At 42.6% G+C, this 16,936-nt stretch overlaps 1 protein-coding gene across 7 annotated transcripts in view; it reads left to right on the top strand.

Annotated features, from left to right (window-relative positions):
* LOC134453237 (NACHT, LRR and PYD domains-containing protein 3-like) overlaps positions 1-6,245 on the top strand; it is a 33,997-nt gene extending 27,752 nt beyond the window's left edge. For all 7 annotated transcript variants that reach the window (XM_063204138.1, XM_063204115.1, XM_063204130.1 and 4 more), the window contains 5 exons: positions 2,121-2,297; positions 2,887-3,057; positions 3,472-3,645; positions 4,521-4,567; positions 5,667-6,245. In XM_063204138.1, coding sequence (XP_063060208.1) covers positions 2,121-2,297; positions 2,887-3,057; positions 3,472-3,645; positions 4,521-4,567; positions 5,667-6,205 — 1,108 coding nt within the window. In that variant the 3' untranslated portion in view covers positions 6,206-6,245. The remainder of the gene's footprint in view (positions 1-2,120; positions 2,298-2,886; positions 3,058-3,471; positions 3,646-4,520; positions 4,568-5,666) is intronic.
* The last annotated feature ends 10,691 nt before the right edge of the window (positions 6,246-16,936 follow it).

The following is a 16,936-nucleotide window of genomic DNA, read 5'->3' as shown; positions in this document are numbered from 1 at the left end:
AACAAGAGTTAAAGTTGAAGTCCAGTCCTGTGAGATCACATAACATACAGTAACATGTGCTGGAATGTACCAGTAATTCCTGTGCAGTGTGTTTTTTTAAAGAAGAGGCTTACACATTCTGCAGATGCATTTAATTCAAAATGGTGGATTTGCATGGAGGGGTTTCACTTACAGTATGTCACAGAAGTGAGTACAACCCTCACATTTTTGCAGATTTGTAAGTATATCTTTTCATAGGACGACACCAAAGAAATTTCACTTCGACACTATGAAGAGTGACCTGTTAACAAGATATATAACCGCTTAAATTTGTTGTTCGTTCATAAAATCTAAATACAGCTATTAATGTTTCACAACATCTAACAAAAGTGAGTACACCCCAGGTTAAAATCCTGTAGAAAGTGTCTGAGAAGTGAACCCGAAACGTCTCAAAATGAAAAGGGATTTAAAGGGAGGTAATTGTTGACATTTTGAGTCTGCACCTGGCTAAAATAGATGGGTGTGAGATTTGAATGAAATCTTATGGAGAGTATCATGATCTGCTTTAGTAGTCACAGTGCATGTTTCTTTAGGTGAAATTCAGATTTCCAATGTTGCCGGCATTCATACATCCCCAAACCATGTCAGTCCCTCTACAATGCTTGTCTAGATACATTTTTTTGTAGAACTCACTTGTTTACCACCACACATGCTTGACACCATCCAAAGCAAATTTGTTTATCTTGGTCTTTGCTTCAACTTGTACAAAATGCAGCAGCGAGGGCTCTTACAAAAACAAGGAAGTTCAACCACATTACTCCAATTTTAAGATCGCTGCATTGGCTCCCAGTAAGCTACAGAATTGATTTGAAGGCAATGCTACTTGTGTTTAAATCATTAAATGGAATGCGACCCACATATCTACTGGATATGTTTCAGCTGTATGCACCAACCAGGTCACTAAGGTCAACGGAGAAGAATTTGCTGGTGATTCCAAAAGTCAAAACAAAGTGTGGAGAGGCAGCCTTTAGCTTCTATGCTTTAAAGCTTTGGAACCAGCTTCCAGATGACGTAAAAAATACACCAATTATTGATAGCTTTAAATCTAGACTCAAGACAAAGCTGTTCTCAGATGCTAGCTCAAATTCTTATTTTTTATTTTTTTATGTTTATTTTATTTTTAATTTTATTAGGCTATTATTATCATTTTACCTTATGTGTTATCTTAGTGTTTTAAATGTTCTTTGACTCTAATTTAATTCCTTCTTTCTTCCATGTTTCCTTTCTTTTTTGCATTTGTTAATCTTGTGAAGCACATTGAGTTGCACCTGTGTATGAAATGCGCTATACAAATAAACTTGCCTTGCCTTGCCTTGCCTTGGTCTCAAGTGAGAACAGACCAAGGATATTGATCATTGGAACCATGTTGTGTGGTCTGATGAGACCAAGATGAACACATTTGCCTTAGATGGTGTTAAGCATGTGTGTTGGTTAGGGATGCAAACAATTAATGGATTAATCAACTTTAATCGATTAATGTGTTAATCGATTAAAAAAATCATTTTTTAATTCATCGCAATTCATTGCCAAATCAACTGACAAGAGACCAGGTAAAATGGGCATGTGAAGAGTGTGTGTGAAGAGGGGTATAAATAGTGGGAATATTTAAATCACTGTTGGATTAAATAATTTAAATAGAATTAATTTAAATGTAGTATTTTATCTAATTTTTTTGTTTAAATTGTAAAATTTAGTTTAAATTTTGAGAAGCATTGAGATTTCGGGGGGAAACGCTGCTTATCAATTAACCGTAAGTCGATCAATAAGGCAATCAGCTAACGATGAATGAATTGATCAATAATTTGCATCCCTAGTGGTGGTACACCAGTGAGACAAAGAAACGTCCGTCTGTGCACTGCCTCCTAAGTAGTAGCCTAGTGGACAAAAGAGGGAATGACCATTTTAAGAGTGCGTTTCAGACGGACCGACAGACCAACGGACGGACATACCCTCTTATAGAGATGCTACGACACATTTAAAAATATTACATTTGTATAGAGTAAACATATTACAAAAGTACAGTAAATTACTAATACGTTACTCATTAGATGATTAAACTTGTGTGTGTTCATGCTACCCAGATACAGAGACTCAGCAGACATGAAGGGGGAGTTAACTCCGGCCCAGTGCTCAGCTCTGGCTTATCTGCTGCTGATGTCCTCCGATGACTTGGACGAGTTTGATCAGAAGAAATACCTGAGATCAGAGGAAGGTTTCAACAGAATGAAGCCTGTAGTGAAAATCTCCAAGAGAGTTTGGTGCGTAACTCTGCTTTGCTTTTTTTGACACAATACACACAGTTAAGTGGACTGTATGCTAAACTGAGTTACAATAGATTATTTGTCATTTCTGTATAGCTAGTATACCATTGATATTGATAACATCAGTCCTTTGATAGATTAGATGTTGATATTTGTAACAGGAAGGTTGATTAGTCCTTTGAAATATTAGACACTGCACAAACTGAAGCAAATGAATATGTAGTCTGCGCCGTCTCACCGTCAGAAGATTAAAAAAACACTGCTGTCAACAGGCCAAGATGCTCAATTATGAACATGTTGATAAGTCTAAGGGCCTCTACACATCAGTTCCGACAAAGTGCTGAGAACTGCTCTGCCAACATTCGATTATACTGTTTTCAATACAACCCCACACACTGGCGCTGATGTCCCTGGAGGTCTGCGGATGTCAGCTGCCGATTGTCCACAGTGATTACAGAACCAGTGTGCGGCGGCCCTAAGGTGTGAGACTCTAAGATGACATAGTTTATTTATCCACACAGAAAAGGGAGAAAATCGTTTTACCGAAAGGACATGCTTGAATTTCTTCACCTTTCCTTTGAAACAGGTTGAATCAGTGTCATCTATCCAAAGCAAGCTGTGAACTAATGGTGTCAGTGCTGCAAGGGACATCCTCTCTGAGAGAACTGGACATGAGTGACAACGACTTGCAGGATGAAGGAGTGGAGCTGCTCTGTAAGGGACTGGAACATACTGACTGCAAGCTGGAAGTACTGAGGTGGGTTATATGGCATGTGACACGTGTTCACCTTTTCCCAAATAGTGTCTCAAACAAGCCTTAATCTCCATATTTGTACAGTACATGAGGGGGACTAGGATATTGTCATATACATGTAGTTAAATGGAGGGGTGGAGGTGGTCTGTGTGATACTTGGACATCCTCAATGCAAACTGGAGGCACTGAGTTTAGTTACGTATGTGGCCTTACTTATTATGTACTAGTTTCTATGAAAAATCTGGGGACTCCTCCAAACAGAGACATATCAGGTAATGTAATGGCTTATTCTAATTAAACTAAACGAACTAAAGACATTGCACTCAGACTTGTGTTTTCTGTGTTTAGTGACATTATTGGCCATGACTCAAATGTATTTCCCACCCAAAGTAAAGAACAGCTGTTTTCTTGTTTCAGGCTCTCCTTTTGTTGTATCACACACAAGGGTTGTTCTCTCCTGGCCTCTGCCCTCAAGTCAAACCCCTCCTACCTGAAGGACCTGGATATCAGCTACAATCATCCAGAAGATTCGGGTATCGGAGAGCTCACGGACAGACGGAATGATCCCAACTGTAAACTAGAGACCCTCAAGTGAGTGATGGACCCAGTGCTCTTTTTGCTGTCAGTAATCTTGTTGTTAATGCTGAGGGCTCATGGGGTGGGGAGGAACATTTTGTTCACAGGTGAGCAGAATTTTTACACTTGCAGCAACACAGTTACAACATGGGCTGCCAAGGAATGTGATTTATTTGATCTTTCTACTCTTAAAACTATATAAATATATTGTGGACTTGGTCTGGGGTTGCATCATAGGGGATAGTCATGCCTGAGCCAGTCCTTTGGCAAGGTCGGGCCTCCAATCACCACGCTTTGTGTAGTGTTTTTTTTCCATTTTAAATCGGTGTACTGAGTGGTAAGGACTTAGCATGGTGATGGCATGACTGCGCTGGACTATTACTGTATGTGCAGTTAAGCAGTTTGAATGCCAACCACTGGGTCCACCTAGAGCCATGGACAACCATTTTCACAACTAATGTACAGGAAGTCAGTTGGTAACATGATTCACAAAGATTTAACACTAGGAGCTGCTTTCTGTTTGCTAGAGACTAACACAGATCCACTACATACCAAGCAAAGATGAAGTAGAAATAAATTACCTTTGCCGCTTGTTCTGTGTCTTGGTCTGTGCCCACTTCCTGGAACTATAGTGTAACTGTGTGTATGTCAATGGCAATCTATTTGTGAAAAGCTCCTTGAGCCGCCATTATGTATGAAAATGGAACACAGAGGTCAATGGGATTAGCCTAACTCTTTACTTCAAGACTCTGGTTCCATTATCTATAGTGCAGCCACCGAACATTTTATGTTAGGCTATATACTCTGGCTTGCCAGTCCATGGAACTGCTCACATGCTAGTCCGCAATTCTTCATTCCCACTATGTATTTCTTCTCTCATCCTTCCTCAGGTATGAGCATGGAGGAGAGCTGAGAACGAAACCAGCACCCAAAAAATGTGAGTGGCATGCAAAAATAAAACACAGACATGATTTGTTTTCATATGCAAAGGAATACATTTTCCCTTTCTGATTCTGTTATATTGTTGTTAGAGATGGCACAAACCGCACCGAAAACCGAAACCGTACAATTCACACACATACCAAACCGAACCGTGCAATACATGGCAAGCCGCAGTTCATGTACTGCACATAAAAATGTGTATAACAGAGATCCTAGGAGCATCTTCTCTAGTCTCTCTGATTAAAACATTAACATATAATACCAATGAGGGATGACACAATTAAAATCACACCATTTTCACATTATAAGCCTACACAAAACCATATGTAAGGATATTTAGTGATAAGTCTGATTCTATTAGCCAATTGAAAGAGGGCATTTGGAATGCTCAGACAGCGCACATCAGCTGACGACAGCTTAAGTGCAAGCGCAGGTTAGCACAAGAGGCGGTTCTCAGACACATGCAAAAGGTCAAATTCAACTTACGCATCATCACTTTATAATTGCAATTGTATAAATATGGTTTAATATTCCCAGTGCACCATTTATTATGAATAAAAAAACAACACAAAAAAAGAGAACCGTAGAGAACCGAAAACCGTGACCTTCATACCGTGATATGGACCGAACTGCGAATTTTGTGAACTGTACCACCCCTAATTTTTGCCATATTTATATTATAAGTTTGGCAACTGTCATTACAGGCACATACCCAACCAGAAACACACAGACACACTCAACGCCACAGTAATGATACTTGTACTGTAGTTCATGTAACATGCACACTGCATATGAAGAGTTTATTTGCAAAACGGTGTATCCACCATTTTTGACTTTCACATTTTATTATTGAAAATGACTGTTCAGAGGTCATATTTTTTTCAACCTACATAAAATGCATTTTTAAATGCAATGCAATGGAATGCCCAATGCAAAAATGGCAATTTCCCAACATTCTACAAAATGGAGATAAACCGTTTTGCAAATAAACTCTTCATATATTCTCCAATGCCATACTCCTATAACGGTACTTTCTCCTCTCCTCTCCTCTTCCCGTCCCCTCTCGTCCCTTCTCCTCTTCTCTATGATGCCAGATGCCTTTGAGCTCACACTGGACCCAAACACTGCACACAAACAACTCTCTCTCTCTGCGGGGAACAGAACAGTGACGCGTAGCACTGAGGACCAGTGGCATCCTGACCAGTCAGACAGATTTGTCTCCGTGCGCCAAGTGCTGTGTGGAGAGGGTCTGTCTGGACGCTGCTACTGGGAGGCTGAGTGGGATGGCGATGAGGCTGTTATAGCAGTGGCATATAAAAGCATCAAGAGGGATGGGAAGGGGGACGAGAGCTGGTTCGGAGGGAATGACAAGTCTTGGTGTCTAACCTACCGGGCTAAGAGTTTCTCTGTGAGGCATGATAATAACACTACTGACATACCCGACCCCTCCCCCCTTTCCACCAGAGTAGGAGTGTACCTGGATTGGCCAGCGGGCACTCTGTCCTTCTACAGCGCCTCCAATGACACGCTCACCCACCTGCACACGTTCGACTCCACATTCACTGAGCCCCTCTATCCTGGGTTTGGCTCTATTGCATGTGATTCATCATTGTCCCTGTGCCAGATCACATGAACTCCTCATCCTACTGGACCATAAGCATCTACAGTTTTCTCACACAAAGGTCTCGCTTACATGGGTCATTTTATTCTGAATGCAATGGCACACAGATGACGAGCAGACCCAGCATGTGCATCCTCTGCCCAGGCATTTATTTGGGAAAGTCCTTCATGTAAGTCCAAAGGACAATAATTTTAATAATGAATCATTTCATTCTGAGTAACTAATTCGAAATAAAAAAATATCATGTAATCATGTCAACTGTGTGGAACTGTCCCGTACTGTGCATAGCCCCTGTTGAAGAGACAGTAGGCAGGATGTTCAAGTTAAGTGGTCCCCTTCATGAGTCAGGCTATACTTGATTGTTGCTATGGTGATGGGGCCGTCTGGCTGCCTTAACCGCGACTCCCAAACTTTTAAATATTTTAAAGCGATTTAGAGGTTTTTTTAATACTTTTGTGTGCCAAGAGTTATACATTTTGTGTTCACATTGTCAAATGAGGCTTTTCATTAACTTTTCCGCTCGATTTGTAGATGATTTTTGTTACTTTTTCAAGATTGTATTTTTTCACCAAGCAAGCAAGCTGTCTTTGTATGTGAGTGAGTGTGCATGTGAACCCCGGACATTGGTGCTGTATGGAAGCCTCCAGAGCTGGTATGCGAATGCAGGAATGCGTATGTGTGTATTTGTATTTGGAAAGCGCTTTGAGTCAACTTCATAGATGTGATACTGGCTATATAAATACATGTTGTATTGCATTGCATTGTATTGTATTAATTAACGGACAAATGTTGACTCTTCCGACTACTTCCGATGTCAGCTGGCCTGGCAGAAAACCCCACCTGCCATTTAGTGCTGATCGAATGTCGAGGGGAGGGGGGCGGGGGGGGGGGGGGGGGGGGGGGGGGGGGGGGGGGGGGGGGGGGAGGGGGGCGGGGGGAGTTAAGTGTCAATGTTAATGTGTTGTGTCTTTATTTACTTTTTTCATTTACAGTGTTTACTTTTACATCTTCATGTCAGGCTAATCTGTTGACTGTCTTTGTCAATGGTCCATGGTAATGAAACTTGTTCCTTATCTCTCCACATTTATATGTAGTACAATTGTTTACTATGATGGCATATGTTGACATTGTTTACTATGATGGCATATGTTGAAATTGTTTGTTGCGGCCCTGTTGCCATGGAGTCACACCATACAACACCACAAAACTAAATAAATACACCTGATGGGATTTTTGCAGCATTGTTCTTGTTATTGTTCTTGTTCTTCTTGTCCCAGGTGAAAAACCCATATACTTTAAGTGTACTTTCTTTGACCGTACTTAGTACAAAGTGTACTATTTTCTGCGATTTAAAGTGCGCTTCATTGCACTATTAGTGCGCTGAAGCACTACTAAAGCAGTACTTCGGCACACTTGCAGCACACTGAGGATGCTAAATTGGCACCGCTTTTGGACAACTTTAAGTGCACTACAAGCATACTTTTGAAAGTATGCTCCAAACACGCTTTTCATGCATTCGTATGGCATTAAGAGTGTGCTTGAGTACACTTCTATAACATTTTATTGTTACTAGAAGTTCAATAAAAGTATATTAACTTCATGCTTCTTTGGACTACATTGGAACATTTTAAGTCTGTAAAAAGTATATCATATTAAGTATTCTAAATATATAACAGGTATGCTTGAAGTATATTTACAGTACACACCCAAGTACATGAAATAATATAAATGCAATACTACAATCCATGCTGGTCCTCAGAGCTTGTACATTACACACAGCCACATGTCACAGTAGTGATCCAGTATGCATGCCTAGCACAGCAGACATTTACAGTCATTGCATTGTTACAGAGATTATAGATACACATTACACTTTATTTCAATCTTGTTCCACCTTCCTGCAATTGATCACTTGAATCGATCACTAGTGGTGACCCTCTATTCTTTGTTTGAACAACTAGTTCCAACTTACCTCCCACCATGATATCATGGGAAGTGTGAGCCTATATATACCAGAACATATACGTAACCATCATAATGACGGTGGGAACATGGTCATTTTTTGTGTACCACTTAAAATTTTTAAAACTCCTACAATAAACACAGAATATAACAATGAGTAATATTTTCATGCTGTTGTCCCCGGCCTGGTAAACTGGATCCACCTTGGGGATGAGGGTAGGTTTGCTGTCCGGTTCACCTGCTGTCTGCGGGCCTCCAGGATCTCTGCGAGCTTGCGTAGGACCTTGTCATGCCGCCACCGGTATCTTCCCTGTGACAGCGCTGTCTTGCATCCAGAGAGGATATGCTTTAGGGTTGGACTTGGGGAACTACAGAGGTGGCAGAGTTCTTCTGTGCCAAACCAGGTAAGAAGGTTTTGCGGGCTCTGTAAGTGTAAGGTGTCGTATGTGGCCCTAATCCGGAAACTCAGTCTTGCCTGGGGAGTTCTCCACAAATCTGCCCAAGTGATGGTTCTATTTAGCACAGCCTCCCAAGTAGTCCATCTGCCTTGCTGTTGCTGGCTCACCGCTGTAATCTTGTATGTTTCCTCCTCCATTTTGGCAACTTCAGAGATCACAAGATCCTTCCTCTCCTTCCTGGTAGTTTGGACCAGTTCTTTGGTGCTGCTGCCCATTCTAGGCCAAACCTGCCTGATTGGGTGACCCCAACAATCTCCTGGTGCTTCAGCCGTTCCACTGCCTGGGCAACTGCTTGGGATGCATTCCACTTCCGTCCAGTGCGAATCTGAGGGTTGGCAGCTCGATTGCCGGGTCCGTTGAGCCTCTCAGTTCGAAGTAGAGTCTCACCTTCTCCTTTTTGTACCCTAGACTGATGGACTGCAGTGGGAGCTGCAAGGTGTTTCTCCCAAACAGTGCCATAACCAAGCTACAATTCCCAGCTCTGCCACAAGGTGGTAGTATGTCACTCCGAAACAGAAGTTGTAACACCAATTGGGCATAACGGTCTACATGTCAATGTGTCACAGGGCTGACAGTGATCTGTGGGACTTAAAATTTTTGTTTTTGTTATATGGTGGAAATTTGCGCAAACAAAGATGGCAGACCCCTGCCTGATGCACATGTGTATTCCAACATGTGGACTCCCGTTCTCCTTTGTTCACTTGCCTGCTTGTGACCTCATGATGATGTCAATGATGATGATGTTCAAGATCTTGCAAAAGACCAATTCAAATGTCATTTTCTCATTTGCAGTCGTAATGGAAAACAGTCCCCCGAAAGTTGTTATTGCTAGGCTGACGGCTGGGAAACGTTATTGTTTTCTCCATGGAGGTGGGGCGAGGCCACAAGCACAAGTGTTGGACAGGAGTCTACATATTGGAATGCACCCACAGACACTGATTGATTGCCTAAGTCAGTGATGTCAAACTCAAGCCCGGGGGGCAAATCTGGCCTGCTGGATCAATTTATTTGGCCTGCAAGATATTTTTTATTTGTATTACAGATGGCGCACACACACACCATTAATAGCCTGTAACATGACTTGAACTTGAAATTTGGCGTGTCACAGAAACATGATTGGGCCTCTGTACCATTGCACGCTCATGCAACAGACACATTTGTGCCACCATGTATGATGAGAATGAATGTGAGTTCTTGATTTGACCTTGAGTATGGTGTAGGTGCATGTATGAACAATTTTAGTTCGGCCAGTGATATCTGACGTCATTCCAGATTTTGATTTTGGCCCTCCAGAAAATTTGAGTTTGACACCTCAGACCTTAAGTTGCAGATGGGATGAGGTAACAGAGGGACGGTGATTGGAAGACAGGGGTTTGGGTTAATGTATATACTTGCAGCCATGACTGGAGACCAGGGTTGTACGAAATTCTGAATTGAAATTCAAATGAATGCCATAATACGAACTTTAGGTGGTGGTGGAAGCAGCCCAACAGGTGCCGGGAATAGACACATACTGATAAATATACAGCACCATCTAGTGTTCCCATTTTGTCATTACCTTGAATTTCTTTGAATTTAATCTACACCACCAATTGAGAGTACATAGAATAGAGTTTTGTTTTGACCAATCGCTGTGCTTCTCACACCTGGAGTCATCATTTGTTAAGGGGACACCAGATAGTCTGTCACACCGGCCACAGCTGATGACCAGGCGGAACCAAGCCAGTTGGAGATAAAGCACGCACAGGATCCTACAGATCTGCACCCTTATGGCCCCGACAGAAATCTGTGTGTAGGCAGAATTGCCTCATTGAATAAGAAGGGGGTAAGAATGGCCGCCTCACAGAGTTAAATTTCTCCATGGTGCCGTGGCATTCCTTTGGAAAATTCCCCTCCCGGACAGGCACGCTGCTCTCTCTCTCTCTCTCTCTCTCTCTCTCTCTCTCTCTCTCTCTCTCTCTCTCTCTCTCTCTCTCTCTCTCTCTCTCTCTCTCTCTCTCTCTCGCTCTCTCTCTCCTTGTCACAGCAGAGATGATGTTGAACTCACAATGGTGTTTCAGTGTAGGTCGCTACTTTGGCATTCCCATTGGCATCTACCCAAGTTGCTAACCGCCTAACAGCTATGCTTTTGAGAAATGCCCCCCAGACTTCTGTGAGTCTGTGTATGTAGCTCTGGAGCCCCCTGGTGGCGCTCAAGGCAGTGCCTACCAAAGGTTTCGGATGTACCCCGTGTGTGCACTGGACTGAAGCACCTGCTGGTCACCCATCTCCCTGGCTGCATTGGAAAGTCCCTACTGCCTTCCTATGTTGTAGGCGAAAAATAAGGTATCGACTATGTTGTACGTCAGAATAGCTTAGTACAGTGACTCTCTAAAAACTGTGGGCGAGAGGGCTCTGATGGGCCCTGAAGGTATTACAAGAGGGCCTTGAAATAATTTCCTAAAAATCAAAGTAATATTATTTGTGTGTGTTGCTGTTGAATATATATTTAAGTTGTATGGTTTATTGGGTCAGAGGTGGGCCCCGAATATGTGTGAAACTTTCAAGCGGACCCCGAGCTGGAAAGGGTTTGTAGCCAGTCCATTATAGGCAATATTTTTTAGAAATGCGTTCTCATTACATTGTATGTGTTGGGTATGGGGGCCTTTCAGAATGATGACTTTGTCCCAGGCCCAGCCAAAGCTGTCAGCGGCCCTACCGTATGCTGGCCCAAATATGTAGCCATTTTCTGTCCACCTTCTACGTCTCCTAATGTCAGTCTGTCAGCCTGCTGTCTGTATGCCGGTGCATTTAGCATTTGCATTTTTCCGTCTGTCTGTCCGTCTGTCTGTCTGTCGTTTTCCTTTACCTATTTGTCCATTTCTGTGATCAACATTTTCTTTTATATACTTTTGACAATGCAACTTCCTGCTGCTATACATCGGTACAGTACAATAATATGAATTTATAGTATCTATAGTATTTATAGTATCTATTAGTATATAGTATAGTATCTATCTATCTATTGATTTAAAAATCAGACCTGTGCTGACACAATATTCTACACGACTGGTCCAGGCCACGGTCCTGTCCCGTGTTGACTACTGCAACTCACTCATGACTACCTGCTTGTGCGCTAAAACCTCTGCAGATGATCCAGAATGCGGCGGCGCATTGACATTCAATCAACCCAAAAGGACCCATGTTACTCCCTCTGTTTATTGAGTTGCACTGGCTACCGATTGCCGCCCGGATCAGGCACAAGGCTTTGACCCTTGCCTACAAAACCATCGTAGCTTATCTGAAGGACCTACTAACGCCTTATGTTATACTGGAAGAGAACTGCGCTCATCCAGCACAAGCCGTCTGGCTCTGCCATCCAGTCGCTCTAGGTACTCCCAGTCAAGACTGTTCTCCGTTGTTGTACCCAATTGGTGGAACGGTCTCCCAGAGGCAGAAGCGCATCTCTTGCAGCCTTCAAGAAACAAGTAAAGAGCTACTAAACTAATGCTTGAGCTGGCCTGGCCCCAGGGCAGACTCTTGACATGATGTTTAGTTTAGTTTGTGTGTTGTATGTGTTTGTGTGTGTTTGTGTGTGTGCTGTGTGTGTACTCTTTATTAATTTAAAAAAAAACCTAACCTCTCTTTGCGACTGCACTTGTTGTTCTGTATATTTCCTGTGCACTTTGTATTTGCTTGTGATGTTGGCTTGATTATGTCCTCTTTTGAAAGTCGCTTTGGTTATAGAATGTCTGCCAAATGCAATGTAATGTAATGTAATGTAAAAATGCATTCCCCATTTAAAATAAATTAAGTGAAATAACTAGAAGCACTCAGAGAGCGCAGACCTCCGCCAAGGAAGCTGCTTGATAGAACATTTGAATATGTTACACCCTAAGTCTTTCTGCCTTCTTTTTGTGGAGTCCCCGCAATTCAAATTCTGGTCTCTAGGGGCATCTAGATATATAGGCCAGCAACGTCGAAGAATCTTTTAAAAAGTCCTGCTTCCGGTTCCTGATCCGGATCACCACCAGAATTTAATCACTTGTTCTTTGGGTCATTACTAACAACTCCACAATGTTTCATCCAAATCAGTTGACAAGTTTTTGAGTTATCCTGCTGACAGAATCTTTTAAAATGTCCTGGTTCTGGTTCGTGATCCGGATCACCACCAGAATTTAATAACTTGTTCCATGGGTCATTATCAACAACTCCACAAAGTATCGTCCAAATCTGTTGATTAGTTCTTGTGTTATGCTGCTGACAAACAAACAGACAAACAGACAGACAGACAAACTAACGTAACCGAAAACATTACCTCCTTGGCGGAGGTAATAACCAATAATAACAATAAGGGGCAAAGGGGATGGGTGTGTCTGTCCATTTTGACATTTTGCAGTCTGTCCCAACATTTGTTTTTCCCTCCATCCATCTGTTTGTCTGTCTCTCCACATACAGTATTTACCTGTTTGTCTATCTAGATATATCTTATATATCTTATATATCTTCTTGTGTTCCGCTGATATTAAATGGTGCAATGCAGCAATAGTAGTGAGTGTCTGTCCGACAATAAGGTTGTTTGTTCATTTTGATGATATGTCTGTCTGTCTTGTCTGTCTTTACCTTCGCCAAGACAAAGTCGGCGAAGGTTATGTTTTGACCGCTGTGTATTTATTTATTTATTTATTTATTTGTTAATATGTTTGTTTGTTTGTTTGTTTGTTTGTATGTACTTCGCATAACTCAAACAGAACTGAGCCGATTTTTATGAAAATTGGTGGGATGATTGGTCATGACCCAAGGAACAATTGATTAGTTTTTGGGAGCGATTGGGTCAAAGGTCAAAGGTCAAGGTCAAAATGTTTGTTTGTACTTCGCATAACTCAGACAGAACTGAGACGATTTTTATGAAATTTAGTGGGATGATTGGTCATGACCCAAGGAACAATCGATTACTTTTTGGGAGTGATTGGGTCAAAGGTCAAAGGTCAAGGTCACGAAAAGGTCAAAAACGTACATTGAGCCGATTTTTATGAAATTTGGTGGGATGATTGGTCATGACCCAAGGAACAATCGATTAGTTTTTGGGAGTGATTGGGTCAAAGGTCAAAGGTCAAGGTCAAAATGTTTGTTTGTACTTCGTATAACTCTGACAGAACTGAGTCGATTTCTATGACATTTAGTGGGATGATTGGTCATGACCCAAGGAACAATCGATTACTTTTTGGGAGTGATTGGGTCAAAGGTCAAAGGTCAAGGTCACGAAAAGGTCAAAAACGTACATTGAGCCGATTTATATGAAATTTACTGGGATGATTGGTCATCACCCAAGGAACAATCGATTACTTTTTGGGAGTGATTGGGTCAAAGGACAAAGGTCACGAAAAGGTCAAAAACGTAAATTCAGCCGATTTTTATGAAATTTACTGGGATGATTGGTCATGACCCAAGGAACAATCGATGACTTTTTGGGAGTGATTGGGTCAAAGGTCAAGGTCAAGGTCACGAAAAGGTCAAAAACGTTTTTCTTTGCCAAGCACTATATGCCAGAACAACGTGTGCATGCGGAATTGAATAAGAGGTCAAGACTGGGCCAAATATGTAATATTACGATATTCTGGTCCAATTTAAATGAACCTAACACCAAAATTTGGAGAATGTTACGCCCCACACTCTGAAGATGGCCAGAAAAAAAAAAAGTGGCGTAGGCGAAGGTTTGCGCTCTACCGAGTGCCCATTCTAGTTCTGTACATGTTGCTGTCTGTCCAATTTGACATATGTCTGTCTGTCTGTCTTCCTTTCTGAACATGTTGCTGTTTGTCCATTTTGCTGTCTGTCTGTCTGTCTGTCTGTCTGTCTGTCTGTCTGTCTGTCTGTCTGTCTGTCTGTCTGTCTGTCTGTCTGTCCATGTCCGTCTGTCTGTCTGTCTGTCCATTTTGACATTTTTGTGCGTCCTTTTGCCTGTCTGCCTGTGTCTTGCCTATATGGACATGTTGCGGCCTGCGTTGGGAACTCCGCTGCTGAAAAGTCAGAGATGACATCAGCCCCACATCACACCGGAGCTAAATTTAGAACTGGGAAGGTCAACTGTACAGGCCTATCGCATCGTCACAGCCGCGCCGCCCAACTTTCAAAGTTCCTCCCTTTTCTTGCTTCCCCAAATATTTCTCTCTCACACACACACACACACACACACACACACACACACACACACACACACACACACACACACACACACACACAGGCATGCAGGTACAGGCGTCGTGGCTGATAGGCCAGGATACAAGTGCATGCCAGTGCACGTTCATGAAGCAGCTCTCTATTACTGTACATTAGAGATTTGAGTATCACTCATTGTAATTGTTGGGTATGAATGACTCTTTTCAGGGGGTGGGGGAATTGTTTTTGCAGGTTGTGGGTTTCTTTGTCTTGCCTGATTGTCTTTCTGTTTGTCTGCTTGTCTGCCTGCCTGCCTGCCTGCCTGTCTGTCTGTCTGCCTGCCTGCCTGCCTGCCTGCCTGCCTGCCTGTCTGTCTGTCTGTCTGTCTGCCTGCCTGCCTGCCTGCCTGCCTGCCTGCCTGCCCGCCCGTCTGTCTGTCTGTCTGTCTGTCTGTCTTTTTATGAGCAACACTTGCAAAAACGATCAGATGCATAGTATTTAATCTGTGGTCTCCCCCATCTTCCTCCATTGACTGAGGTACCCTGAGCAGTGTAACGTCCCCCTGCACTGCTCCCTTGGGGTGTTTGTAATTAACCAGTGCTCTCCCCCCTCCAAGACTCTGGTACCCTAAGCATGGTACCGTCCCACTGCACCTCTCACTTGTGGTACCGTTATTGGGCTTGCACGGATGAGGCATAAATGCAATTTTGTTGTGTGCAGTCACAGTGAGCAGTGTGTGCAGTGAGTGAGTGTTGTGTCGCAATTGCAATGAGAGTTTCATGCTGGGCTTTCACAGTCTATCAGAATGGTCATCGGGTGAAGGTCACGGTCAAGGTCACCAAAATGTTTTTGTTTTTTTTTGGGGGGGGGGGGGTATTTTTGTTCATAACTTTATGAAAAATGGTACGATTTACGACACTTAGCAAACAAATTCAAATCATTTCTTTCTGTCTTTGTAAGATCCTCAACTCAGACATGGCTATGGCAAAATAAAATAGGTGGCTGGGGCTGACACACACACACACACACACACACACACACACACACACACACACACACACACACACACACACACACACACACACACACACACACACACACACTACAATGACAAACATACTGTACATAAAAATGCAAAATAACAACAAACACACACCCAAACAACAAATTACATACGCAACAACACACACACACACACACACACACACACACACACACACACACACACACACACACACACACACACACACACACACACACACACACACACACACACACACACACATGAAGAAATAAAGCAGTGGCATTAGGAATTTCCAGTGGCATTTCAGGTATCAGGGAGGTAGTGGTCCTTTTCTACAAGGTCTACTTGAGGTCATGGGTGTGTGTATGCACGCACGCACGCACACACGCACACGCATGCACAACACACACACACACAGAGACACAAACACACACACACACACACACACAGAGACACAAACACACACACACAAAGCTCAAGGTCACATACATATGTATACACACTAACATTGGAAGCGTAAGGTCACACACACACACACACACACACACACACACACACACACACACACACACACACACACACACACATAAAGAAATAAAGCAGTGGCCACAAGAAGGAAGTGAAGCCGTCCGCTCTTGGCTCGACAACAACAACAACAGCGAGGAGAGAGAAGTTGAACAATTACCGTCGATGACATCACGCACACACACACACACACACAGATACACACACACACACACACAATTACCATCGATGACCTCACACACACACACAAACATACACACATACACACAATTACCATCAATGACCTCATCCACACACACACACACACATACTGTATACTGTATGTACATGTATACTGTACACAAGGAGACTGACAAGGGGGAACAAAGAGGTATGTGGCCCAGGGAGACAGAGGGCCCATAACTGAGTCCAGTCCTGATTGAACAGAAATAATAATAATTAGGCCTGTAAGGGTATACTGTATTGTATTTGTACCGAACCGAACCGACCTGTACCGAAAGGTAGATTGAGAGGCTACTCTGTTCATGTTTTTACATTATGCTGACACTTGCAGTGACTTGTGCAGAACACTGAGAGAGAATGCGAGAAAAAAAACAGGTGTAGAGGCTTGTTCTTTTTGAGACATTGAGAAAAGTA

Source organism: Engraulis encrasicolus, chromosome 1 (genome assembly GCF_034702125.1).
Source record: "Engraulis encrasicolus isolate BLACKSEA-1 chromosome 1, IST_EnEncr_1.0, whole genome shotgun sequence".
In the NCBI taxonomy this organism is placed as follows: Eukaryota; Metazoa; Chordata; class Actinopteri; order Clupeiformes; family Engraulidae; genus Engraulis; species Engraulis encrasicolus.
The sequence above is the reverse complement of the archived record's forward strand: the minus strand, read 5'-3'. Positions and strand labels throughout refer to the sequence as shown.